This window comes from Panthera leo, chromosome A3, assembly GCF_018350215.1.
Source record: "Panthera leo isolate Ple1 chromosome A3, P.leo_Ple1_pat1.1, whole genome shotgun sequence".
NCBI classification, from domain to species: Eukaryota; Metazoa; Chordata; class Mammalia; order Carnivora; family Felidae; genus Panthera; species Panthera leo.
Window position 1 is genome coordinate 90,259,727 of NC_056681.1, and position 15,050 is coordinate 90,274,776.

Here is a 15,050-nt window from a genome sequence, read left to right on the forward strand (position 1 = left end):
GGCGCCTGGGTGGCTCACTCAGTTGAGTGTCTGACTTCAACTCAGATCATGATCTCACGGCCCCATATTGGGCTCTGCACTGACAGCTCAGAGCCTGGAGCCTGCTTCAGATTCTGTATCTCCCTCTCTCTCTGCCCCTACCCTGCTTATACTCTGTCTTTCAAAAATGAATAAACGTTAGAGATTTTTTTTTTCAAATGGTCAGGTATTTTCTGGCAGAAGGAAGGAACGTGGGGAAAACAGTGGTGACAAATTATTTGAACTGGCCAATTGTTCCTTCCCTAGCTGAGGCAGGAGAAAGTCAGCTCTCACTTCCCAGCAGCAGCCAAATCCAGCGGGCACTCTCAGATCTGTTATTTCTTGGCTTTCTGTGGCCTGTGGCAGCCCTAACTTCTAGAACTCTGTCCTCCCTTGGCTCCCTTCCTCTTATATGCATTCAGGATCCTCTCCTGCTGGGCTCAGGGCCTTGCTTTGCTTCATCCCTTGCAGAGTCTTCACCCCCTCCATCTTTGGTCAGTTACATCCACCCCCTCCACCCCCATCACTTAATGTCTACACTGGGCTGAGGATGCCCAGATTGGGTCTCCACTCCATACCTCTCCCCTGATCCCCAGACTCTGTTGTGCAGCCCCACCTGGGACCTTAAACTCCACATACCAGTTAATGGAACTCACTGGCTTCCATCAAATGACTCCCCCTCCACATCTTAGTCTGTTCAATGCCCCTCCCTCCTATCCACCCCACCTAGGTGCTGGCCTCACCTCCTCATTTCCTGTTTCTCCTGGTCCTTGCATCCCACTTTGGCCCTGTCCTCTCCAGTCTTGCTCTGACAGTCTCTCACTTTCGATCTTGTCCCCCTCTAGTTTATTCTTTCTCAAATAAGAATCTGATCATGGTGTGCCTCTGCTGAAAATTTCTCAGGGGACCCCATTACCTTCACCATAAAGACAGGCTCCTTCTGCAGCATGTGTGTGTACACTCTCTTTGCTTTGACCCTCTTGCCCTCAGGCCCTGCCCTCCTGGTAAAGTGAACGCTCACTTCACAGTGCCTTCCTTCTGCTGTTAGTTTCCTTTGTTTGGAGCAGCCTCCTCCTTCTATGCCCCCACCCCACTGCATGCTTCTAGAAAATCCCTATTTATTCCCCAAGATTCAGACGTGTCTCCTCTCTGAGCCTTCCAGGGCCCACCCTGGGCATGGGGTGGTGTGCACACAGAATGTTTTATCTGGGTCTCCACTGCAGTATTGGGCACAAGGGTGACCTCAGACACAATGAACAACTGGGAGGAAGGCTTGCCCCAAAGCCATTTGCTGCCTCCTGGCATCCCTACATGGAATAACCAATGCCAGGAAGACTAAGTGTGTTCTGGGGTCACCAACAACAAACAGAAAAGACTACCTGAGGTCTTGGGCAGGGCCCACACTGCCCTCCAAATCATTCCTTGAACCAGGTCAGGGTACAGGTGACATAACCTGTACATACCTTGGCATTTTAGTAAAAGTATTTAAAGGAACATACTCCTCTCACTCATTTTTCTTTCCATTTTGCAACTTCTCTCTTTTCTTTGCTTCACAGCTTACCTGTCAGTTACCCCCACACACACCCCCATGAATTGCCTGAAAAGCCCTGTCTATGACTTTGTACTTTACAAGCCCCCTCACCCATTTCCTCAGGGGGCTGTGATTGCCAGCATCCCACCTTTGTGGTGCACAAGACTCTCACCCAGGGATAGCAGTGTTCTCTGACTGTCCCGGGGGAAAGTTCTTAGCTTGTATCTAATTCAGTTTCAAGGAAGACTTCTTACCAAAAATGGGGCTAATGATCAGTTTGGTGAAGACAAAGGTAGAGACTAAGATAAAAAATGCCTAGCACATAGGATTGTTATTGATTATGCCAGCACTTGATTTAGAGTTGCATTATTCAGAGTAGTTACATAGAAACGTAGGGCAGTGAGTTAGGTCCTAAGGACAGCCTTAGGTTTGAGGTGAAGGTTAGATTTCTCCTGATGCCTGTCCTGAAAATTCTAGACAGGTCCTGACCTTTATCTCCTCCAACTCTGAAAGTCTATGGAAGCCGACATAGAACAAAGCTGTCTTGCAGCAGCCAAGAACACACTCACACAGCCTTCCGTAATTGGCACTTTGCCGCATCCTCAGGTCCTCGGTGGAGTGGTGTAGGCTTGGACCAGCCACTGGGCTCCGGGCTGGGCTGCGATCTGGGAGGAAGAACAGAAGGGATTTGGCTTCAGCAGCCTTGATCTACAGCACAGCCCCTGCAGTTGGCATGGTCATTCCACCTAAACAAAGCTGGGCTGTGAGATGCAGCTCTTTCCCTTTCAGGAAGAAAGTGTATTTTGGTTGTTTTGTGTTCGTTTTTGAAGTTAATAGTCTGAACAAGATTACAGAAAATATTTGTACTCTTGAGAGTGAGACACACAATTGTTAAATATGCAGCAGGTGTTGTAGACTGCCTGGGTTCATCCCTGACTCCACCATTTACTTGCTGTGTGACCTTAGACAAATAACTTAACCTCTTGGTGCCTCAAGCTCCTCATCTGTAAAATGAGGATGAGGATAACAAGACCAGTACCTAGCCACAGGGTTATTGTGAAGATGAAGTGAGTTAACACATGTGGACACTCAGAACAGTGCTTGGAACATGGTAAGTGCTATGTACCTGCTAGTATATGCTAAACACTTTCCATTTTAAAACAATTCATCTACAGAAATTGCTCAAGGTTCTTCATTTAGCAACCTTCTGGACTTTTTTCTGATTACTGCATTTATCTAGTATGTTCAGCAAGGCTGCTGTCTGGACACTTGACTCTGCAATATCAACAGTGGAGGGTTGCAGGTTTGAGCTATGTGTGTGGAACAATCCATTCTCCCTAATGACCCAGGCTCTGCTAATCAGAGTAACACAGCTGCCAGATTTACAAGCCCTGGCACACTTGAGATGAACCCAGAACCTTCTACCACCTTGATGTGCTTAATTTTCTGCCAAGGCTTTTGGCTCTTCTTGGGGGTTCAATGGGAAACTTTTCAACTCTTTCCATAAACATGCCATCTTCACCAGCATTTTGCAAGCCTGACCACACATGAGAATCTCCTGGGGAGCTTTCTAAACTTCCTGTTTCCAGGCCATACCTCAGACCAACTGAATCCAACTCCCAGGGTGGGGCCTATGCATTGGGACATATTTCATAGCCCCACGTGATTGCATTGTGCAGCACAGGCTGAGAACCAACTCTCTTCCTAGGAATGGTTCTGCTCTGGTGGTGGGGATAATTTTGGGATATGGCTGGAGTCTCTGCAGGCCTGCTGGAGAAGGAGGCTGAGGGATCCCCAGAACCTCAGAATTTTTCCAGGATCATGAAGTCCAGGGAGCCTCCAAGTTGCTAAGACCCTGCAGCCACCGAGGAAAGCTCACCTGGAGGCTGGGACCTGACACAGGCTCCCACATGCCCAATGCCCACCAGCATATGGCCCAACTCACTGGTGGTGGAAGAGACGGACTTTCCAATGTCAACCAAAGAGCGATGGATGGGCTTTTTGGTTTGGTGACGGTGTTTCCTCAGGAGGACATAGCTGACCCTCTCCCGGAGCTCTGGTCGCAGGAGGCCGTCCTCAATTTGCTTCTTGATGACATCATCTAAGTGGGGAACAGACATGCCTCGTCCATGTGGGACAGAATGACCAGGGGTATGGGAGTCTTCGGTTTCATTTGTTATTAGTGGGATTAAAAGTGACTAAAGGAAGCAGGAGATGTGGAAATAGTCCTGGCTTGCCACAAACTGCAGAAACATGGGCAAGTCACAACCTTTGGGTATGTGCATGTCTGTACATGTGTGTGTGTCTGTGTGTATGTATGTGTATATAAAATTCTATGCTCTATCAGTGCTATTGTGAAAAGTAAACGAAATACCCTGAGAAGCACAAAACTACTGTGTTCAATGGTTTTAGTCCTAACATGAATTCCTTTTAGAAAAGTATTTCAGGCAAAATACTGGTGGCAAATTTCTGAACAAAATTCATAAGACGTTTTAGGGATAATAAGGTGAGCCACCCCCTCCTTCACCACTCCACTAAATAAGAGCTAATTTCCTAAAGATGAATGATGATCCATTTACTCTAACAAGCAACAGGTTGCCATGGCAATAGGTGTCTCTGAGAACACTAGAAAGCCCATCTCCTTTTTGCTCCATTGCTGAATGGCATTCATAGGATGGTCTTTTCCCCATTGGAGCTCTACATGGGACTGAGACTGTTTTGGGATCGTCAGACCCAAAGCCTGGTTTCTGCAGGATGAAGTGGGTGCCACACAGACCCAGAGTGGGCATAAGGCGGCCATGGCTTTCAGGGGCCCCAGTGGTCCCTGCCTCACCTATGATCTGTGGTAAGGAGCCACTGTCCAAATCCAGCAGCACCGTCCCCGTCTGCAAGCAGGTCCGGAGCTCGAAGAGGCTGTGCAGCGACAGTGTGGACACATGGGGCTTGCTCCAGCGCTCGCCTCCTTCCTCTACCTTTTCTTCAAACTTTATCCACCTGAAAGGGGTTAGGATGGGGCTTAGTGTGGCCAGCACCCTCTGGAGGAGCACCTGTTAGTTCCCCTCAGGGTGAGGGATGTTGGCCCGCAACTCATCTGCTGCATGTTGTTGGGACACTGGTGCTAGACTGACAGGCAGAGGATCTTGGGAATTCCCTCACTCCATCCCCACTTCCTCTGATGATGGCATGCTCAGGGCACAGTGACATCCAGAGAATGACCATAAATGGGCATGAGGGATCTTTTTGGGGTGGCAGAAATGTTCCCAAACTGGATTTGGTGATGGTTGCACATCTGTACATTTACTAAAAATTATTTAATTGTACATTTAAAATGAGGGAAGTTGACCTTAAAATATAATAATAAAGCTGTTTTGTGTAAAAAAAAAAAAAAGTATCTGAAAGACCTAATTGTGAGACAGGGAACCATCAAAATCCTAGAGGAGAACATAGGCAGCAACCTCTTTGAGCTTAGCCAGAGCAACTTCTTACTAGACACATCTCTGAAGGGAAACAAAAGCAAACATGAACTATTAGGACTTCATCAAGATAAAAAGCATCTGCACAGCAAAGGAAACAATCAACAAAATTAAAAGGCAGCCTATGGGATGGGAGAAGATATTTGCAAATGACACATCTGATAAAAAGTCAGTATCCAAAACCTATAAAGAACTTATCAAACTCAACACCCAAAAGGCAAATAAGCCAGTGAATAAATGGGCAGAAGATATGAATAGACTCTTCTCCAAAGAAGACATACAGATAGCTAACAGACACGTGAAAAGATACTCAACATCACTCATCATCAGGGAAATACAAATCGAAACCATAAGATACCACCTCATACCTGTCACAATGGCTAAAATTAACACAAAAAATAACAGGTGTTGTTGTGGAGAAAGGGGAAGCCTCTTGCACTATTGGTGGGAATGCAAATTGGTGCAGCTACTCTGGAGAACAATATGAAGGTTCCTAAAAAAACTGAATATAGAACTACCCTATGATCCAGCAATTGCACTACTAGGTATTTACCCAAAGGATACAAAAATACAGATTTGAAGGGGTACATGTCCCCCAATGTTTATAGCAGCATTATCAACAATAACTAACAATGGAGAAAGCCCAAATGTCCATTGGCTGATGAATCGATAAACACACACACACACACACACACACACACACACACACACACACAATGCAATATTACTCAGCCGTAACAAAGAATGAAATCTTTCTATTTGCAACAACATGGATGGAGCTAGATGTATTATGCTAAGCGAAATAAGTCAAAGAAAGACAAATGCCATGATTTCACCAATATGTGACATTTGGACGAACATATGGGAAGGTGGGGGGTGGGGAGGAAGAGGAGAGAGGGAAACATACCACAAGAGACTCTTAACGATAGAGAACAAACTGAAGGTTGATAGAGGGAGGTAGATGGGAGATGGGCTGGATGGGTGATAGGTATTAAGAAGGGCACTTGTAATGAGCATTGGGTATTGTATGTAAGTGATGAATCACTTAATTCTACTCCTGAAACCAATATTGCACTGTGTGTTAACTAAATAAAATTTTTTTTAAAGTATCAACTGGAACCTGGTTACTCAGGGCTGGTCACACATGTGTTCAGTGTCTGCCTTATGTGGTGTGGTTCACTGGGAGCAGAGAAAGCATTGCTGACAAAAAAAGTATTTCCCCATGGCTTCTACTGCGGGGCATGAAGATTCTACACGTCCACTCTGGGTTTTGGTTCTGAAAGTTCATGTTAAAATACAAATGTCATTTGGGGAAGGAAAGAAATTAAACCAAGGATGTGTAGGAATTTGTTCTTTCTGGAAGACTTGGCATCAGAGGCTGAGTTGAGGAGTGGAGTGAGATGGCCTTGGACAGAGGCAGCCGTGGCTGCAGTGACCCGTATCTCCCCTGCAGAGGGCAGCACCACACAGCCTGGAAAGCTGCCAGGAGAGCAAGGTTAGCAGGCTCCATTTTGCAAGATGTCAACCCCCAACTTACTGGGTAGCTTCAAGCTATTCCAGTCAAAATCCTAAAAGAGTATTTTGGGGCCCTAATTCTGAAGTTTGTCTAAAAGTGGTTGAAGAAAGGCTAAATAGGAAGAAGAACGGATGGACATGCTTTTAGCAGATAAACTTGCCGAAAAGCTGGAGTACTTAAAATAGTTTATTTCCAGTCTAGATATAGACAAAAGGATCAATGAACAACAGTCCAGAAACAGACCTGGGCCCACTATGGGAATGTGGGTTTTTATAGGAGTTGTTTAAAAGATGACCAACCTAAAAATAAAAAAACCCATAACCTCTCAACCTACTTCTCACCAAACACAGTATTAAATTCTACGTAGGTTAAAATCTAAACATAAAATTAAATCTATGATGGAATATTATGGACTCTTAAAAAGAAAGGAAACTCTAACACATGCTACAACATGGATGAACCTTGAAAACTTTATGCTAGGTGACATAAGCGAGGCCTAAAGATAAACATTATATGATTTCCACTTGCATGGAGACACAGGGTAGTTAAATTCACAGAGACAGAAACCAGAGTGGCGGCTACCAGAGGCTGAGGAGAGTGGGGAGTGGGAATTTGAGACAGTAGAGAGGTTCAGTTTTGCAAGATGAAAAAAGTTCTGGAGATGATGGTGGTGATGGCTGCAGAGCAGTGTGTATATACCTGAGGCCACTGAACCTTACACTTAACAATGGTGAAAATGGTAAAATTCATGTTTTATATATTTCACCACAATTCAAATAAATAATTAAAAATGTATAAACAACAATACGAATATACTAGAAGAGAATATGAAAGAGTCTTCTAATATTCTTAGTTGTACAGAAAGAATTCCTAGACAAGATGTGAAGCCACAAGGGGAAAAATGGACAGATTTTGTTACATAAAAATAAACTAAACTAAAACATCTGTATTACAAAATAAGACACAGTTCAAAGAAATGCAACATAGTGGGAAAACTGTTATAACACACAGGGCATCAAAAAAACTGGTATCTATACTGTAACAAAACTCCTTCACATCAATAAGAAAAAGTCAAATTACCCAAATGACGAGCAAACATTTCTGGAAAGAAATGAAGAGGGCCAAGAAGATTTTCAACTTTACTGGTAATTGAGGACATTTACATTATTGGAGATTAAATGACATTCTTTATTTCTCCTATTGGCAAAAATGAAAAGGGCTGACAACTTCCTGTGTTGGTGAAAACACAAGGGGATACAGGCAGGGCACTAACTTAGTAGATGTGCATGCACAGTGCATGTGTATGTAAACACAATGTGTGTATATGCTGTGTAGCAGCATGGTCTTGGTGTGGGGACTGGGCAGCTGCTTTCAACATTTAGTGTGCATGTCTTTTGCTGTAATGGTTCCATTTCTAGGAAATTAATGCAGAAATATCACAGTAGTATGTCTACAAGAATACTCAACTGCAGCTTTGTCCATTGAGGTGAAGAACTAGAGACCGCCAGTTTCCAGTAGGGCCATCGTCACATTGATTCCCTGCATCCCTGCCACAGAATACCCCTCAGAGGTCAAAAGTGTGAGGATGAATTATGCATACTGACAAGATAGATAATACCATGCCATTTCAGAAAGAAAGAAAGAAAGAAACAAACAAACAAACACACATCTATTTGTTTGGCCACATGTGTCTAAAAGTGCCTGGCAGAAGCTTTGGAAGGCTACCTGTCAAATGGTTAACAAGATGGTTACTTCTGGGGAGAGGAGTGGGTTTGCTGGTGGGGGAGGGGTTAAGAGACTTTCACTCTGTTTGGGTTAATTCATGTAGCAACAGCACAGCCTATAGAGCCAGACAACCAGGTTTTGAATCCCAGCTTCATCATTTACTAGCTATGAACCTTATTTTGTTTTCTACAGGAATAACAGCATTAACTAATTAATATTATTAATAATTATTAACAGTAGCAATCAGAGCAGTGCCTGACATATAATGCTAATTCTGTTGGTGTTAGCTATTAATGTAGAAATAAAGAATATTGCTTTTGTCATTTTAGAAAAAATAAAAGAAAGTAGAGGCATTCAAAGATCTCCCAACCAGAGAACACCGTGGTTGATATTTTGATGACTCCCATTATAGATCTCTGTGTGTATAAATGCATATGTGTACATGGGCACATACACAATTTTGCATTAATGACAGCACTGAAAAGGCAGAGTATCTACTGGACATTAATTCTTTCATGTCTATAAATACTGATATCATTTTAAAGGCTCTTTAGTATTTCGCTGTGTGAATGGATGACAACTGATATGAATAATCCTCACTTGGTGGACATTTAGGTTATTTCTAATTATTCTTTATCATATACAAGGCTGGACTGAATGTCCTTGACCCAGCTCCATAATTTCCTTAGGATAAACTCTCAGAAATGGAACTGCTATGTCTGTACATTTTTAAGTGTAAGATATGCATTGCCAAACTCTTCTCCAGAAAGCTTCTGCCAATTTACACTTCCACCAACGTACAGGAAACCTCACATTTCTCTGAAGTCTCTCAAACCCTGGCATTGTCAGTCTTTCTTTAAGTTTATTTATTAATTTTGGAGAGAGAGGGAACACCAAGAATTTGGACATTTCTAACAAGTTTCCAGATAATGCTGATGCTGTGATCTAGGGATTGCACTTTAAGAAACATTGTCTTAGGGGGCACCTGGGTGGCTCAGTTGGTTAAGCGTCTGACTTTGATGAGTTCATGATCTCGCAGTCTGTGAGTTCAAGCCCACGTTGGGCTCTGTGCTAACAGCTTACAGCCTGGAGCCTGCTTTGGATTCTCTGTCTCCCTCTCTCTCTGCCCTTCCCCAGCTCACACTCTGTCTCTCTCTAAAAAATGAATAAACAAAAAAATTTCTAAAAAGAACCACTGTCTTAGGATGATGGTTCTTAAATTTAGGTGTACAGAAAAATACCTCAGATGCTTTTAAAATCTTGATTTCTAGATCTATTCTAGAAATCTTGATTTCTAGATCTATCTTGATCTATTACATCAGAATACCTGTATGGAACCCAGGCAACTTTGCAATAGACTGCCCTACATAACGTTCCTGACTTGTGGGGCTCAGAGGCTAAAACAAACAGTTAATTGTAGTCAATTGTGTTTCCTGGTTATTTTGATAGATACGTGCTTCCCCCAAATAGACATCAAGTTTCTTGAGGACAGGGACCATTGTTTCCTCACTGGTGTTCCCTTACAGTCTTTAAATGCTTGCTCCTTCCTGCTTGAGGGCAGTGAGGCCTCACTGATCACTTTGGGTGAAGTCCAGTTATGAGGAAATGACTGGGGAAAAGACACAATCATAGGGCTTAAGTGTGCTTAAAAATACTTAGAATGATCTGAGCAATGATCGTCATAGTCTAGTAACATCACAAACACACACATAGACCAGTGGGGCAGGAGCTGCCTCCTGATAGAAGCAGACACCTCAGACAGGAATCAGACAAGCCTGGACCCAACCACCTATTCACAGGAAATACAGGGGCAGATGAACAGGTTAAGCACCATCACAGAGACACAACAAAATCCAGAATGTGGAAAGCATATGGGAAAAATGCTGCTTCTTTAGCAATGACAACAATCACAAGGGAAAGAGGAGGAACCTGTAGAGAATGGCTTCAGAGACAGATCTCCCAAATGCAGTATGTGCACCAATTATATTTTAAAAATATGAGATAATCTGGGAGATATAGACACTGCCTAGGTAATTCTGTGAAAATAAAGAATTAGTGTCATTTAGAAAAAATATGTGACAGTGGTATTATGGTTGTATTAAAAAGAAAGAGGCCTTTACCCCAAATAATTGAAAACAGGGTTTTGAAGACAGTCTGCGGATCAGGACCCATGGTCACAGCAGCATTATTCATGATAGCTAAAATGTGGAAGCAACCCAAGTGTCCACTAATGGATGAATGGATAAGCCAAATGTGGTATATACATAAATGGAATATTATTGAGACTTAAAAAGGAAGGAAATCCTGGCACATCCCTCAACATGGATGAACCTTGAGGATATTATGCAAAGTGAAATAAACCAGGCATGAAAAGACAAATATGGTATGATGCCACTTCTGTGAGGCATCTAGAGTGGTCAAAATCATGAAGACAGAAAGTAAAATGGTGGTTTCCAGGGGCTGGAGTAGGGGAATATAGGGGGAGTTACTGTTCAATGGGTACCGGGTTTCAGTTTTATAAGTTAAAAGAACCATGAGGATGGATAGTGGCGATGGCTGAATGTATTTAAAATCACTGAACTGCACACCTAAAAAATAGCTAAGATAGTACCATATTTTATCATAATAAAAAAATGGGAAGGGAAGGAAGAAAGAGGCCTTATCTTTTAGAAACACACACTGAAATATTTGCAGATAGAATGATATGGTGTATGGGATTTGTGTCAGTGTGATCCAGTGTGGGTGGAGGGGCGGGCAGCAAGGAGGGGGTAGAGACACAAGATTGGCCATGAATTATCTGGTAACCACTGAAGCTGGGTGATGGGTACATGGGGATTCATTCTACTACATACTACTTTTGTATACATTTAAATTTTCCATAGTTAAATGTTTAACCACTTTTCAGAATGAATAAAGGAATGGGCATTTTAGAAAGCCTTTGACCAAAGCCTGGCTTAAAAACACTCAGAAGCCTGATAAAATGGTTAATGTGTAATCCCAAACAACTCATTGCAAAGTGATCTTTACACCACAGTTGGCTTCAAAAGGTGGGGAATTAGAGTTGGAGAAGCAGGTCAAGCGGAAAGAAAATCTCCAGGCTGGAAAAGAACTCTAAGGATTTTGTCCAGGCCAGGGCAGGGCACCAGATGCCCTTCTCCCGTCTGGGATGGAGCTAAACAGAACCTTAAAGAGTCACATGTCACAGAAAGCAGTTCTCTGTCACGCAAAGAGGGTCTGGAATTGAGGCCTTTTCTGTGACTAGAAACTCAATCACAGATGCAATTAGAGAAGTCGCTGTTCAGTTTACACCAAGACTGATAAAAAGTGTCATGGGGCAAGCTACCAGTACAGCCAAGGCTTTCCAATACTCAACTCAGGATGTGAGAAGAAGAGGGAGGTTGTCCTTGTAGGCCCTGGAAAGGGCTAAAAACTAGGAGACCTAAATTCTAGTTCCATCCTCAGGTGGAGACTTAAATTCTAACCCCCACTGACCCTGCCCTGGCTAGTGCATCTGTGGCTCTTCACCTCCCCTGCATTAGTGTCATCTGGGAGCTTATTACAAATTCCAACATCTGAGGCCGAACCCCAGACTAATGACATCAGAATCTCAAGGGCCTGAGAATCGGACATTAGGACTTTTTAAAAGGAAGACCCAGGTCTTTAAGAGGACAGTGAACAGGACATTTTGTGTGGTTAGCTAAGAGTAAAATCTGGAGAATATAGAATATATCTGGAGAATATAAGTAAAATCTGGAGAAATTCTGATTGGGGTGAAGGTCCTTTCTTTCTGTGCTTATTTTGCATATAATCACCATTAAATTGTGTCCTGGTTAATTTGTTTGCAAAAACTCCCCTTAAAAGAGATCAAACCCTGCGTCAGGCTCTGAGCTGACACCCCAGAGCCTACTTAGGATTCTCTCTCTCCCTCTCTCTCTGCCCCTCCCCAGCTTGTGCACATTCTCTCAAAATAAATAAACTTACCAAAAATTCCTCTCAGAAAATCCTAAATTCAAAGATTAAAAAAATGTAATCTATAGAATGTGAACTTTAATGTTAAGGTTATGTTGCTTCGAAATGTTTAAGACTTATATTTGTACGAATTCATTGCTTAGATGAAGTTATGTTTACTCACCTAAAAGTTGAGAAGTACATGCCCACACTGTGGTAATTCTCCATCTACATGGCCTCCCTCACTGACCTTATTCTGTAACTCTCTCATCCCTACTCCATCACCCATTGTCCAAAGACTTGACTTCCACGTTTTAGTTACAAAGTATCAAGACATAGTGTTTTTGCTTGCTGCTAAGGCCACTTGGTAATAAATTTTGTGACTTTAATGGATTGATTTCTTAAAAGTAATGTGAATGTGAGTTCTCCCCTATCATCCAGCAAAGCTATTTAACTGAACTTTGAGTCATATTAACACCTTGACTTTTCCAGCAGAAACCAAAGGCCAGTGTTAATTCTCCTATGGACCAATAAAAAATTTTCCTGGAGATGTGTGAGAAACCATTAGTATGTATGTGGAGTGGGGTACCTGGATGGTTCAGTCAGTAGAGCATCTGACTCTTGATCTCAGGGCCGTGAGCTCAAGCCCCACATTGGGTGTGGAGCCTGTTTTAAAAAAATGTATCTGAAATAATATAAAAAGTTGTTTCCATCCAAGACCAAGTTCGGAAATTTGTCTTCATATCGTCCCAGAGATGATTAGGTCCAAGGATACTGACTAATGTTAACCAAGTTCACAAGGATTGATGTATTAGCCCAAATTTACAATGAGATTTACAACGGTTATAGGGGTTAGGTACTGTCATCTTGCAGCCCTTGCATTCTCTCCTTACAGGCAGATGCATGGGGAAAGCCAAATTATCATCAGAAAGATATAGAATCAGAATTGAGGCTAAGTGACTCAAATGTTTAAAGACTCAGGATAAAATGTCTGGAACCTTCCATTTCTGTAAATGAGATTTGCCTGGGTCTGGGACCAGACAAGTGGGCACCTCTGTCATAGACTTTTCTGAAATGAACCCCACATGCTTTCATAGTTGACTAATTCCCTGTGATTGAAAGTCTTTCCTTTTGCTAGCATAGGAGTCCCCTCTAAGGGCCTTTGGTTATCCAGTGCGATCTGGGCACTGCTGGAGACCCACTTCTCAGAAAGAGTACCCAGTAGTCAGCTGGCAGGGATGAGGCAGAGGTGCATCATTCCAGGAGCCGTGTTGAGTGGGATGGGGGTGGTTACTCTGTGCCCAAGATCATGCATCTGGTGAAGGGTCCATCCTGCTGTACATCATGTCTTCATTCAGGGGTAAGGGGGAGCCCAGAGCTAAGTGAATGCCATCAGACACAGCTATTAGCAAATTCCTTACTGGCTCCTTCAGGGAAAGGCTTCTGGAGGCAAATCTCTCTGAAGGCCACTTGTTTGTGTGTCCAGGAGGTTTTTGTAATTACTCCCAAAGGACTGTCATTTATAGACTTGTCAGTCTCCCTCAGAGTCTGTTGGCACCTGCTCCTCACTGCCTCTCAGGAAAGGCCCTCCTCTCTACCTGGATGCTCTCTCTCGCTCACCTGTGCTATTCAGGCCCTAGTTCAAAGGCCACTTCTTCCAAGGCAAAGCTTGAAGAGACTGCTCCTTCCTCTGACCTCCCATCCTATCTTGTGTCATTTGTCACATGGCACTTACCATAACAACGGTGGCTAAAGCTTACAGAGCACATTCTATGCACCAGACATTATACCAAGTACTTTACATGTATTATCTCATTTTATCCTCAAATCAGCCCCTTGAGGAAGGTCTGTTACTATTCACACTGTCCACGTTAGGAGACTGGAGACTCAGAGGATAAGGAACCTGCTCAAGGTCATGCAGCTTATAAAAGACAATGTTTACGGGCAAATCTTTTGACTCTAGAGGTCTGTTCTCACTACATCACAGCACTCCCCTTGGGTTTAGTTATCTATGTATATGAGCACATGCCTGCCTTTTACACTAAATCAGGGGTCAAAAAACCCATGTCCTATGAATTAAAAGTGCCTCACAGTTTGCTTTTGTATGACCAGCTAGCTAAGAATGGTTTTTACAGTTTTCAAAGGGTAGTAATAAAGGAGGAAAAGGAGAAGAAAAAGAGGAAGGAGAGATCATATATGAGCAGAAAGCCTAAAATACTTACTATCTGTCCCTTATAAGAATTTTGTTGACACCTGCAATAGATCATAAGCATCTTGAGAAGAGATTCATTCCTGACTCATTTCAGTTCTCCCACAGGACCTAACACAACGTCCCCTAACATATTTTTAGAATGAAAGAAGAAAGGTGTGGATGAGATCAACTTTCCGAAGTTCTCCTAGACCCACAGATTAGAGCTTCCACTTTTCCACAGCCCTATGAGTTGATATAGAGCAGTAGTGACAGTAGATATCCATGTACAAAGATAGGATATGATCTCTGAGGTGCTTGTCTAAGAGGGGGGACAGGTTTGCAATACTCCACCACATATACTCTCATGGTGACTTGAAGAATTCTTAAAGTTCTGGTTGGCATTAGACACATGACTGTGGCCAAAGACTAGAGTACATAAAGCACATATCTTCACTACTATACATGTGAAAAAGACATATTTGGGGTGTCTGCTCTGCTTCCATACATGGGGATATGCTCCCCAAACCATGGCCAGCCTTCCCCATACCTCCCCATAACTCTGATTTGGGTCACAATGATGGGACAACCAAAGTTGGGCAAATCCAATGCTCTTTGAAGAATTAGGAATTGGGACTGAGAAATGGCTAT

The 15,050-nt window shown here is 43.0% G+C and overlaps 1 protein-coding gene across 1 annotated transcript in view; it reads right to left on the minus strand.

The window, feature by feature from the left end:
• SLC4A5 (solute carrier family 4 member 5) overlaps nucleotides 1–15,050 on the minus strand; it is a 92,031-nt gene that overhangs the window by 39,077 nt on the left and 37,904 nt on the right. Inside the window, 3 exon segments of the mRNA XM_042932750.1 lie at nucleotides 2,119–2,214; nucleotides 3,495–3,650; nucleotides 4,383–4,543. Of these exon segments, the coding sequence (XP_042788684.1) occupies nucleotides 2,119–2,214; nucleotides 3,495–3,650; nucleotides 4,383–4,543 (413 nt within the window).